The 16,017-nt window shown below is 34.6% G+C and overlaps 1 protein-coding gene across 4 annotated transcripts in view; it reads left to right on the top strand.

Moving 5' to 3' along the window:
- SOS1 (SOS Ras/Rac guanine nucleotide exchange factor 1) overlaps window positions 1-16,017 on the top strand; it is a 144,586-nt gene that overhangs the window by 67,546 nt on the left and 61,023 nt on the right. For all 4 annotated transcript variants that reach the window (XR_004300272.1, XR_004300271.1, XM_032410349.1 and 1 more), the window contains exons 3-6: window positions 2,527-2,658; window positions 4,512-4,676; window positions 6,683-6,892; window positions 11,703-11,846. Coding sequence is in view for 2 of the 4 variants with exons in the window: in XM_032410349.1 (XP_032266240.1) it covers window positions 2,527-2,658; window positions 4,512-4,676; window positions 6,683-6,892; window positions 11,703-11,846 (651 nt within the window). In the remaining 2 variants the exon portion in view is untranslated. The remainder of the gene's footprint in view (window positions 1-2,526; window positions 2,659-4,511; window positions 4,677-6,682; window positions 6,893-11,702; window positions 11,847-16,017) is intronic.

The raw sequence follows: 16,017 nt of genomic DNA, 5'->3' as shown, positions 1-16,017 counted from the left end.
GCACTGAAGTATGTGTGTGGGAATTTTCACAGGTCCTAGAATATTTGTATTGGAAGTGATCTGCAAGGATATCTATTTAGACCCTTTTATTATGTAAAGGAAAAGACAGGATTCTGCTAATAAGAGACCGCTGAATCTCAAACCTAGCTCTGTATCTCAAATTTTTCCCAAAGCCACTAGATATTAGTGAAGATGGAATTTCTCATTTCAAACACATGAAATTATTAATCTTGAAGTAGCAGAGTAATAGAATTCTAATTCATGAATCTTTCATTGATCATTCCTCCTTGGGCTTTTTAAAAATCTTTAAAAGTACATAAAATAATCATAAAAATTATTTTGCTCTATTAAATTTGCCACCCAAGAGGTAAAGTAATTCTTTCAACTTGGCCTTTTCACATTCGAGGCACCTTTTTTCTCTCTCTTTTTTTTTTTTTTTTTTTTTTACCCTACCAGTCTTCTCCCATACATTCTGACCCTGGTTATTACCTCCTACCTATATAGTTGGTAATTTGATTCCAGTAATACACTAATAAGGAAGTTTAAAATGTATTTTTCATCAATATTATTTTCCCTTTCTTGTCTTCTCTTTTATCACTCCTGATTTTCTTTCCCCTTCTTTCTCAAGACAATAGATAAACCTGGAGTTAGGTGGATAGAACTGAGACAGGAAGGGACCACTGTTGTGTTTTCTTCCACCTCCACCCCTGTCTCCAGTTGGCCTCTGTGATTCCACCAATGACTTTTTTCTCCCCAAAGATATATGTTCAGTATATTTAGAGTTGTCATATTGAGTTCAGCTTCTCTTCTCTTCTGCTTTTCTTTCACCCCTCTACACCAGTGCTTTTTAAGGCTCTAGGTTATGACCCATTAGTGAGTCATAAAATCACTTTAGTGCTTTGCCCAACTAACATTTTTTACATGAGTAGAAAATATCAGTGCATTGCATATAATAAGGGCAGGTTCTGTTTTATGAACTTTATTCCAGTTTAGTATGTGTATGATGTTTAAGGATGTAATGTGAAATGTACTAAGAATTTATTTTTCTTACTGTGAGTTGAGGAAAAAAAAAATTAGCAACCCACAGGGCCATCCCATTATAAGGTTTGTACTGTGGTGCTACCCATTTAATTAACCACAGGTTAAACCCATCACTGAAAATTTTAATTAGAAGCCATAGTCAAGTTAGTCCTAATCTCTTAGTTATTTTTAGATTAGCAAGTCATTTCCTGGGGAAAAGGAAAAGCATTTTTGTTTTGGTTGTTCTTTCCACCCTATCTCCCTTCCCTTTTCTCCTTTTCACCTGCCAAACTCCCCCCAATATTTTGGACCTCTGTATTGCCTGTATTATGTGAAGGTATAGTGTCCTGGCAAATAGCTTTTCAACTAGGCATTTCAAAAAGTTTGTAAACTCCATTTGTAACTACAATAATTTCTTTCAGCGCACCTCTAATTCCATTAATTAGAATTGAAACAATCACTTCTTATGTTTGGCAGCTGATTTAGCCTTAAATGTAGATGAAGAGAAAATTTCTTTAACTTGAATGGGTTAAACTATTCTCACTTTATAAATTTGTTCTTAACGTGTCCTAGAATCAGCATGTTTTCCCCCCAGAGTATCACATGGCAGTCTTTCTTATTTTCCATTTTAATAACAGCTGACAAAAGTTTTTATTTAGGCTTATAATCAGGAGTGATGTTTAATTTTATCTAGCAGTTTTTACATACTACTAGCTCTATACATGTGTTTAAATTATGTTAATAGCGACCTCTACTGGTTATAACTATAGTATCCTGAAAGTGGAATTCTAAAACTTGAGAGAATGGTTTGAAGTGAATTTCATTAGTGTATTAAAGTAGGGAAATTTAGCTTTTATATTAACACGAGTTCCTTCACTTTCAGTGGAAATTCTGATCGAATAAGTGCTAGAAATTAAAGTGAAGTATTTTGTTAAAAATTAATGATCTATGAAGGATTCAAACTCTAATGATGAGCTACAGTGTATAAAAATTACTGTTACCAATGTAAACCCTTGATTTCCATGATGTGTAAATAGTTTTGAAGTCAGGTACTTTTGCATGATGGATGAAGTAAAGAAAAAAAATTCTTAGAGGTTTCAAGTGCAAAATGCTCCTTGAGGTTGTGATTGGTGTTGAAAGGACAAATGAAGGAGAATTGGATTTAGATATTTGCTTCTTGAGCTTAGGTCTTGTTCCTTGAGATTTTATATAAGCAATGGTTAGTCTAATCATTCTTGTCATTAGATTTATTACAGTGAAGTTGAAATTCAGAATATGATTTTCCCCCTAGATATTATAAGGGATGTTTAGTCTCTTACTTGTCTAATTAAGATACTAATACATTGACAGCTATAGTTTTCTCTTAGCTTAAGTATGTTTGCAGTATAAATTATACCATATGTGAAAAGCCTGCTTTGGGGATTCTTTGATTTTAAAAGTAAATTGTAAGTGAAGAGCACTATTTAATATATTTGTTGCTTAGTTGTTATTTTCCTATTTTCCAAGGAACGTGTTCAAAAAAGTTTCCCTCATCCAATTGATAAGTGGGCAATAGCTGATGCCCAATCGGCTATTGAAAAGAGGAAGCGAAGAAACCCTTTATCTCTCCCAGTAGAAAAAATTCATCCTTTACTAAAGGTAAAGCTGAAATACTGCCTTCTTGCCTTTGAAAAGCAAAATAAAACCTATGATTTTCAAACACTAAGAATATATTTTATGGATGATAGTGAATTGAAGAGTAAAATTCTCTCATTTTAATTTTTCCAGGAATTCATGTCATGGGGAGGGATGATATAGCAAAGTATAAGTTGGGCAACATGATTTAAAGTAATTTCATACCAACAAAAATATGCAAATTGAAAGGACTAAGAAAAGTTATAATTGTGAATTTTGTTCATCACAGGTGTTACTAGAACCTCAAAGAGAATTTATAAAACTCCTTTCTTGTTGGTTAGACCTAAGTGTCCCTATAAATCCTTCAAATCATTAGATGTGTAGGGACCTCTGTGAGTCTGCCACAGGGCTATGTGTAATCTTTGAACAAAAACTTTCTAAAGGTTACCTAAACTGCCCAGTCCTACTTCTCATTTAAATCGGTCAGCTGAATCTCTCCAGAACTAGTAGAAAAAAATAATTGCTGGAAACTCTAATAATGCTATTTCTGTTTATTTAATAAAACAAACAAACTCATCAAAAATACAGGTACTATAGTAATTAAAACCTTAATAATACTTTTGATATCAATAATTTTCTATGTACTGTAATACAAGCAAAATACTAATGCTTGCATACATTATCTCTAAGTTTTATTACTCCACAAAGTTACTATTCTCATCCCCAGTTTGTAGAAGAGGTGCCTGAGGCAGAAAGTGATTAAGTGACTTTTAGTCCATGTTCACAGGGCTCAAAGTGATAGTGTTAGAGAACTTAGATCTGTTTGATCTTGTCCAAGATTTAAGATTAACACTTGGATGATGTTTAAGACTGTCCAAAGGTTATGTTTTGTACTTTGGTTTTGGAATAGAAATATCTGCCTATATCTTACTGGTCTGAGGAAGTAAGTGCAAGTTATAGAAAATTACTAAACTATTAGTAATTGCATACTTCTTTATAATTCTCTTTTCATGATTCTTACTAGCCGTATATTGAATTATATTTTAAGAGAATTAACAAATTGAGGTATGTGCATGCTGTATTAATAATGATCCTAAACTTTGAATTTTATGATCTAATTATGGATATCATTTCAATTTATTAATATATTCTTATCACTATAACCATTTAATAGTTTTACATGTCTTTAAAGGTAAATACCACCTGTCCCCAACTTAAGTAAATTTCTTATTTCAAAGTTTTTTTTTAATCCGATTGTTTAGAAAATAGAATTTGTTTTCCTGTAGGCCCCACAAAATCCCATACTTCCTTTGAAGTCTAATAATACTATTTAACATGCTCTTAATAACCACTGTTGTTCAGTAGAACATAGCATGATTTTTTTTTCCCCATAGAAACAGTTATAGATACCAGGAATGTGCCATTAGGGCTTTGGGATCCGAGGTTCCTTTGGAAAGAAGAATAGAGTAAAATAAGGCTAGTAGATATTCCCAGATACCAATAATACATTAACTTTTGTTCTGCATAAAGAAAAAACGTCTTTTGTTATAGTTAATTCCAGGTATCCTGAATTAGGTAAAGTGAACATTTCTCCCCTCACCCAAACTGGGGCTTCCCTTCCTAGGTTAAGGATGATCTATTTTGTAATCTGTACTGCTTAAGTATTTTACATGATCATGGGTAATTTTGCCTTACCTTTGCTTTGCTTACATTTCCAGATAGCAATATGTGTATTATTCCACTTACAATTAAATGTTGTTGATAGTCACAGGCCTCAGTAAAAGTTAAGCTAAATTGTGTATGCTTTTTTATTTTTAATCAGTGTGTGAAATTTGTAATAAGTTATTTTTAAACATGTTTTTCTTTTAATTTTTCAGGAGGTCCTAGGTTATAAAATTGACCACCAGGTTTCTGTTTACATAGTAGCTGTATTAGAATACATTTCTGCAGACATTTTAAAGCTGGTGGGGAATTATGTACGAAATATACGGCATTATGAAATTACAAAACAAGATATTAAAGTGGCAATGTGTGCTGATAAGGTAGGATACTGATCTTCTCTATGTTTTGTTCTTAAATTTTTATTCCTGATTTATTAGATGCTAACATACTATTCAGACAATAAAATTATATATTATGTGTTAGGATATATTTCCAGTAACCTAATAGCAAGTACTCAAGATAACATTTTATGGAAATAGAATATTATATATATATAGTACTAAACTGTCTAAACATGTCATGCAGTTTTTCTTTTATGTGTTCCTGCAAGTGGGTTTAATACTAGTAATAATCTCTTGTTTGTAAAATTCTGTAAATTATTTCGGTTGGGACACTTAGAAGATTATGGATTTTTTTTTTTTTTTAAGATTTTATTTATTTATTTCACAGAGAGAGACACAGCGAGAGAGGGAACACAAGCAGGGGGAGCAGGAGAGGGAGAAGCAGGCTTCCGCGGAGCAGGGAGCCCGATGCGGGACTCGATCCCAGGACCCTGGGATCATGACTTGAGCCGAAGGCAGACTTAACGACTGAGCCACCCAGGCGCCCCAAGATCATGGATTTTTAAAACAAATTTTGAAAATGTAAAAATACTAAACTCTTGAGAGTTTTATTTCAATACTTAACTATCTGTAGCTACTACTTGTATGGTTTTATTATAATGATATTAAGAGCAGACATTTATCGAAAGTTAAGCATATATGAAATTTATCTCATTTGGTCTTTCTGGTACCCCCAAGGTAGATGGTCTTATAAAAGGGAAACTGAAGTTCAGAGAGATAAAGAAATTGGTCCAGAATTTTCTGAGAAGTTTCAAAGCCTAGACTCAAACTCTTAGATCTGGGTCTAAAGCTTTTAGTTATTGCACTAGATTGCCTCGATATTTTCATTTTCTAAAAATGACTTTGTAGAAAAGAAAATATTTTCTGATGAAGCATTTCAATCCTTTTTTTTTTCTCACTATACTCTTACTGGTTTGGAATATTCTTTCTGATTACTAAGTCCACTTAATTATGTTCTAGTGCTTATTTGTTCTTTCAGAATGTAAACATACAGAGTAAAAATCACCTGATCTGAGGAAGGATTTCAAATGTATTGATATTTTTAAATGAAGAAGTATTTGGTTTTTAAAATAGTTTTTTTTTTTCAGTAAATGTAAAATATTTGATACTTTTAAATAAATCAGATAAGTAAAATATTTTTGAGTATATACTGTGAGCTCACCACAGGGAGGAGATGCAAAAGAAGTATAAAACAAGGCTCCAGGGGCACCTGAGTGGCTCAGTCCATTAAGCATCTGCCTTCCGCTCTGGTCATGATCCTGGGGTCCTGGAATCGAGCTGTCCAGCTCCCTGATTAGCAGGAAGCCTCCTTCTCCCTTTTCCTCTGCCCCGCCACCTGCTCGTGCTCTCTCTCTCTCAAATAAATAAGTAAAATCTTAAAAAAGAAAAAAGGCTCCAGATGAAGGGAAACTTATATTTGTGAAACAAGCAGAAAGTAATCCAAGATAAAATATTATTTCATTGTGTTATAGGTATAGTGATGTAGAAATTTACAGAAGTGGAAAGATGAGGTTTTAGCAAGAGTAATAATAGTAGACTTCTTTGAATAGTAGACTTCTTTAATAATAATAAGGACTGGTTTGATCAGTCTCCCACAAATGTAATCAAGGGGGCCAATTAGCGGACTGTGAATTATTCAGATACAGGGTGGTGAGGCCTTGGAATGAGGTGAGGTGGTAATGGCAAGGGTGTGAAGCAGGAAACTTAAGTCAGAGAGAAATCCAACATAGAATTTGGGAACAAACTTGAAGTAATAGGTTAACAAGAGAGACAGATACTAGTATTGGTAGAGGACTTGGAGGAGGCAGTTTGGATATTAGATGGAGAATTCTGTTTTAGAGAAGATACACAGGGGGCAGTGGCGAGAAGAGATTATTGTGTATCTGCTTTTTATCACTTAAGAACTGTATTCAAAGAGCAACTTAGGGTGTGTAACTTTGACTATAATTCATATTTTATTGTACTTGTTTTATATCTCTGTCTAGGTATTAATGGACATGTTTCATCAAGATGTAGAAGATATAAATATATTATCTTTAACTGATGAAGAGCCTTCCACCTCAGGAGAGCAAACTTATTATGATTTGGTAAAAGCATTTATGGCAGAAATTCGACAGTACATAAGGGAACTAAATTTAATTATAAAAGTTTTTAGAGAGCCCTTTGTCTCCAACTCAAAATTGTTTTCAGCTAATGTAAGTATTGTTGTGTACACATATATCATTGCATGTGTTGTTAATTTTGCATGACCACTCAAATTTGAATTTGTGTAGTTCATGATTGCTAATTTGTCAAATTTTTTTTTAAGTTGTGGGATTTAATTCATAGTGACTATGATCTCAGATTTGCTACAACAGGTTCAATAAATTCAACATCAAAAATTAAAAGACAGGGACCCTGGGTGGCTCAGCCGTTAAGTGGCTGCCTTTGGCTCAGGTCATGATCCCAGCGGCATGGGATCAAGCCCTGAGCCCCACATTGGGCTCCCTGCTCCGCGGGAAGCCTGCTTCTCCCTCTCATACTCCCCTTGCTTGTGTTCCCTCTCTCGCTGTCTCTTTCTCTGTCAAATAAATAAATAAAATCTTTTTAAAAAAATTAAAAGACAAAATCTAAACTAGACTGAACTATAAGTACAAATGAACTTAAAGAATCTTCTGTGTACTCCAGGGAATAAAGCCTCTTGTTAAGGTGGAAGATTTTTTTGTTTAATTTGACTCACTTGAGTCGTTCAGCTAACACTTCATCAGTGCTGCCTATATATGTTGTTAGGCATCAGATGGTACTTGGCAACAGGGATTCAAAGATGAATACAACAGTTCCTTCCCTCAAATTGAGTCTAGTCAAGATTGAAATGTAAACTTAATATTAAATGGCAATATAGTGTGGTAATTACCATAATAGAAGTGTGACAATAATATTTTGAGGAGCAAAAAGAGAGAGCCAGTAACGTTGAAAATTAGAGAAGGGATCACTGATCTTACAATAGTAATCAAACCAACCTGATTGAATCCTGGGGAAATGCTGAGTGGTGAGAACAATTGAGACTGTCTAAGAGAATTACATCTAGGAATTCCTAGAAGTCTAGCCATGGATGACTGATGGAAAAGTAGTGCTTACTACAGAAGCTGAGACTGAGGCTCAAGGTATGGCAATGAATGACCATTAAAAGTTACAGGAGTAGTTTATGAGTTGCACAAATCTTTAAATAGAGTAAAAAAACATTGAATTGTTCATTTTAAATGGATGAATTGCATTCTATGTGAATTTTACCTCAGTAAAGTTGCTTTTAGGGACGCCTGGGTGGCTCAGTCGGTTAAGTGGCTGCCTTCGGCCCAGGTCATGATCCCAGGGTCCTGGGATCAAGTCCCACATTGGGCTCCTTGCTCAGCAGGGAACCTGCTTCTCCTTCTCTCTCCTGCTGCTTGTGCTCTCTCTGTCAAATAAATAAAATCTTAAAAATAAATAAATAAATAAAGTTGCTTTTAAAAATAAAGGAGCAAAGGGGCACCTGGCTGTCTCAATTGGTGGAGAGTGTGACTCTTGATCTTGGAGTTGTGAGTTCAAGCCCCAAGAGATTACTTAAAAATAAAATTTTTAAAAATAAAAATGCTGGGGTGGCTCAGTTGGTTAAGCATCTACCTTAGGCTCAGGTCATGATCCCAGGGTCCTGGGATCGAGTCCCACATCGGGCTCCTGCCTCAGCAGGGAGCTTGCTTCTCTCTCTGCATGCTGCTCCCGCTGCTTGTGCTCTCTCTCTCTCTGACAAATAAATAAATAAACTATTTTTTTTAATTAATAAAAATAAAGGAGTAAAGAATAGGTAAAGATCTCTTAAGACACAAAAATCAAAAACCATAAAATAAAAAATTAATGAATTGGACTTCAATGAAATGAAAAACTTTTGCTCTTCTAAAGACACTGTCATACAAATAAAAAGGTAAGCCACAGATTGGTAGAACGTATTTGCAATACATATATCTAACAAAGGACTTGAATCCAGAGTATATAAGGAGCTTTTACAATTCAATAATTGGAATAACAGGCTGATATTTTTAAGTGGGTAAAAAATTAACACACTTTATGAAAGAAGCTATATGCTCAACATCAGTAGCCTATGGAAATGCAAATTAAGACCACAATGAAATACTACTACAAACTCATTAGATAGAAAGGCTGTAATTAAAAAGACTGGCAATACCAAATGCTGAAAAGAATGTGGAGCAATTGCTTATGGGAATGTAATCTAGTACAAATACTTAGGAAAAGAGTTTGGGTGTTTTGTGTAACATTAAAAATAAACTAGCCGTACTACCGGCAATTCCACTGCTAGGTTTTTACCCAGAAGAAATGAAAACATGTCCACACGGGGCGCCTAGGTGGTTCAGTCCTTAAGTGTCTGCCTTCCGCTCAGGTCATGATCCCAGAGTCCTGGGATGAGCCCCACCTCAGGCTCTCTGCTCTGCGGGAAGCCTGCTTCTCCCTCTCCCACTCCCCCTGCTTGTGTTCCCTCTCTCGCTGTCTCTCTCTGTCAATAAACAAAATCTTTAAAAAAAAAGAAAGAAAACAGGTCCACACAAAACTTGTTCGTGAGTGTTCATAGCAGCTTTATTTGTAATGGCCCCAAACTGGAAACAACCCAAATATCCATCAACAGGTAAATGGATATACAAATTGTGGTATGTCCATACAATGGAATACTACTCAGAATTAAAAGGAATGAAGTAGTTGTAAAAGCAACAGTATGGATGCATCTCCAAACCATTAGCTAAGAAACTAGACAAATAAGATGATCTATGATTCCATTTTTTTAATATTCTAGAATTCTAATCTGTAGTGACAGAAAGCAGATTACTGGTTTCCTGGGGGCAATAGTGGTGATTAATGGGGATGGGGCATAAGGAAACTTTTTAAGGTAATAAGACTGTTTTATATCTTGACTATGGTGATGGTTACAAGAGTGAATAACTACATAAAATCTCATCCAAAAGTACATCAAAATAGGTTTATCTTATTGGATATGAATCCTGCTTCAAAGTTGATTTGAAAAAAAAAAAAGTCACTACTAAAAATAATCAAATCAGAAAAATAGTAACTGAATAATTGTAAATTAATTCTTGTTTTTCAATTACCTAGACATTTTTCTAAAAGTTAAAATTGACAATATTCAGTTTTGTGAGGGTTTGGTCAAACTGTGACTCCCATATACTACTTGTGGGAGGGTAAATCAGTGGACTCTTTTTTTTTTTTTTAAGATTTTATTTACTTATTTGACAGAGAGAGACACAGCGAGAGGGAACACAAGCAGGGGGAGTGGGAGAGGGAGAAGTAGGCTTCCCGCAGAGCAGGGAGCCCGATGCGGGGATCGATCCCAGAACCCTGGGATCATGACCTGAGCGGAAGGCAGACGCTTAACGACTGAGCCACCCGGGCGCCCCCCAGTGGACTCTTTTTAAGAAGATATCCCTTGACATTTTAAATATGTAACCCCATGGTAGAAGTCTATCCAGGAATCTAACCTACAGAAAATCTTACAGAAGTCAGTAGGTGTTGTATTGAGCATTCTTGTATGCATGTGTATTTGTAATAAAAATGAGATGATAGACAAATAGAATGAAGAAATGAAGTAAAAGGGGACTACATATGGACTCATGGAATTTTTTGTCACTACTGGTAGAACAAGAACAAGAGCTTGGCATGCCAGGAGAAGGCCCAGATAAGAGAAGAGCTGAGGCAATTAGGAAGCACGCATAAGCACTTAGGCTACATATCAAAGTAGGGTGCTTATTGTGAAGGAAAGCACTGTATGACTGAATTGCTAACTGAACTAGCCATTGTCTTCAAGAAACACTACCTAAAAGAATGACTGACAGACTGTGGTTTTTCAGACTTGTGTATTTGGCAGACATTTCTCAAAAACAAATGAAATACCTGTCGCTTCAAGGAAAGTGACAGTATTTGTTGATGGTGTTAAAAATTGAACTTTCAAATGAAAACAATTTTGGAAAATTTTTATCCACTCACACTATCTGTGGTGATACTAATGGATTTGGTCTTCTAAAATTCTATAGTGAAATGTGTTAAATGTGTTAACATTTGGAAGATTTGTGGAATTCAGTGGACTACTACTTTCCAAGTGACCAAATTCATAATGCTACAAAAACACACATGGGTAAAGGATCCATTCAGAGTTTAATATAGACTGATGGATTTTAATGTAGAAATACAAAAATAATACGGTTTCAGATTCCACATTGCAACTAACGTTTAAGAAACTACCATTTGTTGAGTTTTGGTGTAATATCATAAAAGGCCATTCACTCCATTTATATGAAATGTCCAGAATAGGCAAATCCATGGAGATAGAAAGTAGATTAGTGGTTGTCGGCCCCTGGGCAGAAAAGAAGAATGGAGAATGCTGCTAATGGATGTAGACCTTCTCTCTGGGGTGATGAAGATATTCTGGAATTTGATAGTGGCGATAAATGAACAGCTCTGAATATGTGAAAACCATTGAATAGTGCACTTTTAAAAGGGTGAATTTTATGGTATGTGACTTATATCTCAAAAAACTGCACTGAAAAAAAAGATCTGTAATATTAAAATATTCCTCCCTTTTCCAACTATCTGTGTAAAGCTGGATTTTCTTCGCTTTAATCAAAAACAATGTATCACAACAGATTAAATGCAGCTACCTTCTTTTAAGCTAGATGGTAGAGAGTTGCACAAATGTAAAACAATGCCATTCTTCTCTGAATTTTTTTGGTTTTAAAAGTAGTTTTCATAAAAGTACTGTATATTATTTTGAGAACCACTGACCTAAAGAAATGTATTTGCAAATTGTACACCTTTGCAAAAAGAATTCTTGAATTGTCTTTTACTTGCATTTGTAAGTTAAAATTTCTCAGTGTATTTGCCATGTTAAATTTCATGATTATGAAAGACTTACTGGCTCAGAATTTGTTTTTTATTCTATAACCTAACTGAATTTGTTTTTCCTCCCAACAGGATGTAGAAAATATATTTAGTCGTATAGTAGATATACATGAACTTAGTGTAAAGTTACTGGGCCATATAGAAGATACTGTGGAAATGACTGATGAAGGTAGCCCCCATCCCTTAGTAGGAAGCTGCTTTGAAGACTTAGCTGAAGTAAGTACTTTAATTATACACCAAAAATAGTCTGTATAAAAGCTCTACATTTGCATTAAAATTGGAATCTTAATTCTTGTTTCCATCTGAAATCATAGATATTAACTGCTGACTGCTCTGTCATACTGTCCATTCCTCAGAGACTCATTGTCAACATTTGTTTCTATTATCTTACGAAACCCACAAAAAAAGTAGTCTCTCATCCATTATAAAAAAGCAGATCCCACAGAGGGGAGGCATTTACAGCTGACAGTCCATCATCTTGTCTTTTATAACAAAGCTAAGAAAAGTCCATGAATGCCGTCATCGAAGAAGCCACGGAAGTTGGACCTGAGGTTAGACTACTTGTGTTCCAACCTCAATTCTGCTACTTAGTTGTATGTGACTGTGGGCAGTTTATCTCCAATCTTTAAATCCCCATATCTGTATTTCTAAAATAGGGATAATAATAGTAGGACTCAGGATTTTTGTGAAAATTAAAGTAACCTACCTAAAATATTTAGCTAACCACCTTCACACAGTAAGCTATTCAATATATGATAACTGTACATTATTATTTAGAATAGGAGGAGTGAAATGAATAGGAAAATCAGGTCTAGGACCTAGATGAATAAAATGTTATGGGGGTGGAAAAACAGTAACCTTCTCCGTGGGTACTAAAATGCTAAAATATAGGATTTAGTCCTAATAAGTTAGCATTGGTAGTCATTCTGAGATTTTTAGCTCTTACTTTGTTCTTACTCTAAAATCCACAAATACAGGGTTGAGTTTGTAAAACAAAAAACTTAAGATTTTCAGGCTAAATAGTATGGTAAATACTACCTAAGCTTCATGACAGCCCCTCCACTCTTGCTTCAAACACATAGAAGTCGTAAAGTGTTTTTGTTTTTTTTTTAAAGGAATATACATAACTAGACTCAAAAATAAGATCAGAGATAGAGTAAGCATTCAAGGTAATGAGCTCCTGTAGTTGGGTGTTCAGCTCTTGAGGATAATGAAGACTAAATGTGCTCCATGAAAGTGAGCAGGACTTCTTGCTTCAAGACCCTGATTGTAAGAGGATGCTGGGGAAATCCCATCAACTTCCTCCCTGCAAGGTTCTATAGGAAGTCGTGGACTTGAGATAGGGAAACAGAAACACTGCCTTATAACAAAAATACTTTAAAACTTAACAAATTATCTTACAGTATTAAGCCAGTATGATTACAGAGCCTGAGACCCCAAAATCACTTACAGAGCAGGTTCAGGTCTAGAAGACTGACCATAAAGGGATGGGAGAGAAAAAAAGGAAACCAAAAACTAAAAGCCTCCCCCTAAGAAGTCTGCATAATACAGAATTCCAAAATACAAGACAAATTCTGATGTTTAGAGTGCTACCTAACAAAATCAACAACTAGAAAATAAATTCATTCCTGATGAAATTAATTTTGTATAATAGACATGCAGAGTTTAAAAAAGAAGTTTAGGGTGCTCAGAGAGATAAATACAGAAATATGAACTATTTATAAAGACGATGTTATGAAACAAAAATAGGTGGAAAGAAAATAACAGGTAAGTATCAAAAGAAACAGGGATATTGGGAATTAAATATAAATAACTCAATATGTAGTAAACATTTGCTAAACCTAGTTCAAGGAGAAAATGAATGAATTGGAAAAAGGAATTGAGGAATTCACTGAAAATGTGACACAGAGAAACCACAATTAGAATATGAAAGGATAGCTAAGAGTAATAAAGGCCACATTGAAGGGCTTTAATATCATCTAATAGTTTCAGATAAAGAATGATGGAGAAGAAATATTTGAAGAGGTAAAAATTGAGAATTTACCAGAAACGAAGACCTGAGTTCCCAGATCAGAAATGAATTCCAAATACTGGACAGGATAAATAAAAATAAGCCTACAGCCAAAAACATGGTGAAACTATAGAACATCAAGGATAAAGAGAAAATCTTAAAAGCTGTGAGAGAGAAGAGAGTAGTACTTGAAAAGGAACTACAATTAGAATGACAGAATGCTTCTCTTTAACAAGAGAGGCTAGCAGTTGAGTGGTAGCTTCAAGTACTAAGCGAAAATAGAACTTTCTGCCCAATTAAACTTTTATTCAAGAGTGAGTTCAAACTTTAAGATAATAAAGCTTGCAGAAACAAATGTAAGAGATCTTCATGACCTTAGAATAAGCAAAGCTTTCTTTAAACAAGACACTAAAACCATGAAAAGATTGATAAACTGGACTTCATTAAAGGTAAACATCTGTATCAATAACCAAAATTAAGAGAGTGCAAAGGCAAGCTGTAGATGGCGGGACAATATTTGTAGCATCTATAGCCAATGAAGGACTCCTATCTAGAGTATGTAAAATCAGTAACTTAAAGACAGCTTGTTTTTTTTAGAAAATAGACAAAAGACCTAAGCAGGTATTTCCTGAAAAAAGAAAAGGTGTTCAACATCATTTATTCATCAAGGAAATGCAATTTAAAACCATTGAACAGTTGGAACTCTACATTGATGGGGATGGGATATAAATTGGTACAGCCCCTTCAGTAAAATGTTTGGCTTATCTACTAAAATTAAGCATACACTGTACCAAATGATCCAGCAGTTTCACTCTTGGCATATACCAAACAAAAATGGGTGCCTGTGTTTACCAAAAAACATGTTTAAGAATGTTCATAGCAGGTTTATTCATGATGGATAATTTGTTATATATTCACACAGTGAAATGCTATATGGCAATAAAAAAAAAATGAACTACCAATTTTAAAAAAAGGGCAACAGGGTCACCTCGGTGGCTCAGTCGTTAAGCGTCTGCCTTTGGCTCAGGTCATGATCCCAGGGTCCTGGGATCGAGCCCCACATCGGGCTCCCTGCTCCACGGGAAGCCTGCTTCTCCCTCTCCCACTCCCCCTGTTTGTGTTCCCTCTCTTGCTGTATCTCTCTCTGTCAAATAAATAAATAAAATCTTAAAAAAAAATTTTTTTTAAAGGGCAATATATGGTGAACCGTATAAGGACATTCAAAATACTATGTAATTCCAGTTGTAGGAAGTTCAAAAACATGTAAACATGGCAAACCCAAGATTTATGTAGTATTAGAACTATTAGGCAAGTTCAGTATAGTTGCCACATAAAAGATTAGCATAAAAATTGATAGCATTACTATGCTCAGTTATCACCCATTGAATACATGACATTAAAGGAAAAATACTCCACTATAGAAACAAAACTATAAGACATTCAGAAATAAGCCCAGTAAATACTCTAGACCAGTTAAGAAAATCATAAAATAATTAGATTCATAAAGAAGATCTGAATAAGTAGAAATACATATTATGTTCATGTATGGAAAGACTCAGTAGTATAATGATACTAGTTGTCTCCCAATAATCTCTAAATCCAGTGCATAGCAAACTAGGCCTAAAACTCATGTGGAAGAATGAAGGGACAAAAATTAAAATTTTGAGGAAGAACCAGTTATGAGGATTTGTCTTGTCAAATTTTAAAATTTATTATGTAGCCACAGTAAATAAAGAGTGTAGCATTGGTGTAGGTATAAACAGTGCAACAGAATAGAGTGCCCTGAAAAAAATACATGTACACACGATCTGTGACCAAGATTGCATTATTAACCAGTAGAGAAAGAACAAACGAATTAAAAAATGATGCTGGGTCAAAACTGGTTATCCATGTGGAAAGAAAAAATTCCATCCTTAGCTCACTTCAAAGCCAAGTTATCAGCAGATTAAAAATCTAAAAATGAAAAGCAAACTTTAAAAATTCAGAAGCGAATTTAGGAGAATATGTTTATGACTTTGAGATAGAAAGGTTTTCTCAAAGAACAGAGTGCAAACCATAAAAGATTAAAATTCTAAAAATTCTTTTTACAAAAAGACACTATAAAGTTATGAGAAACATGAAAGAATGAATTTGAACTTTTTGCCTCATACCATATACAAACATAAAATGGATCTAATATTAGAGCTAAAATTATAAAACTTAGAAGAAAGCATGGCTAAGTCTTCACAACCTTGGCTTCAGCAAAGGATTCTTAGATCTGACACCCAAAGCATGAGCTACAAAAGAAAAAATACATAATTTAGATTTGGGTGCTAATAGGAGGGAGTGAGATGTGATTCTAAAAGGGCAACAGGAAGAGGGGCACCTGACTGGCTT

Source organism: Phoca vitulina, unplaced genomic scaffold, assembly GCF_004348235.1.
Source record: "Phoca vitulina isolate PV1807 unplaced genomic scaffold, GSC_HSeal_1.0 scaffold12, whole genome shotgun sequence".
Classification (NCBI taxonomy): Eukaryota; Metazoa; Chordata; class Mammalia; order Carnivora; family Phocidae; genus Phoca; species Phoca vitulina.
This window is presented reverse-complemented; position numbering and strand designations above follow the sequence as displayed.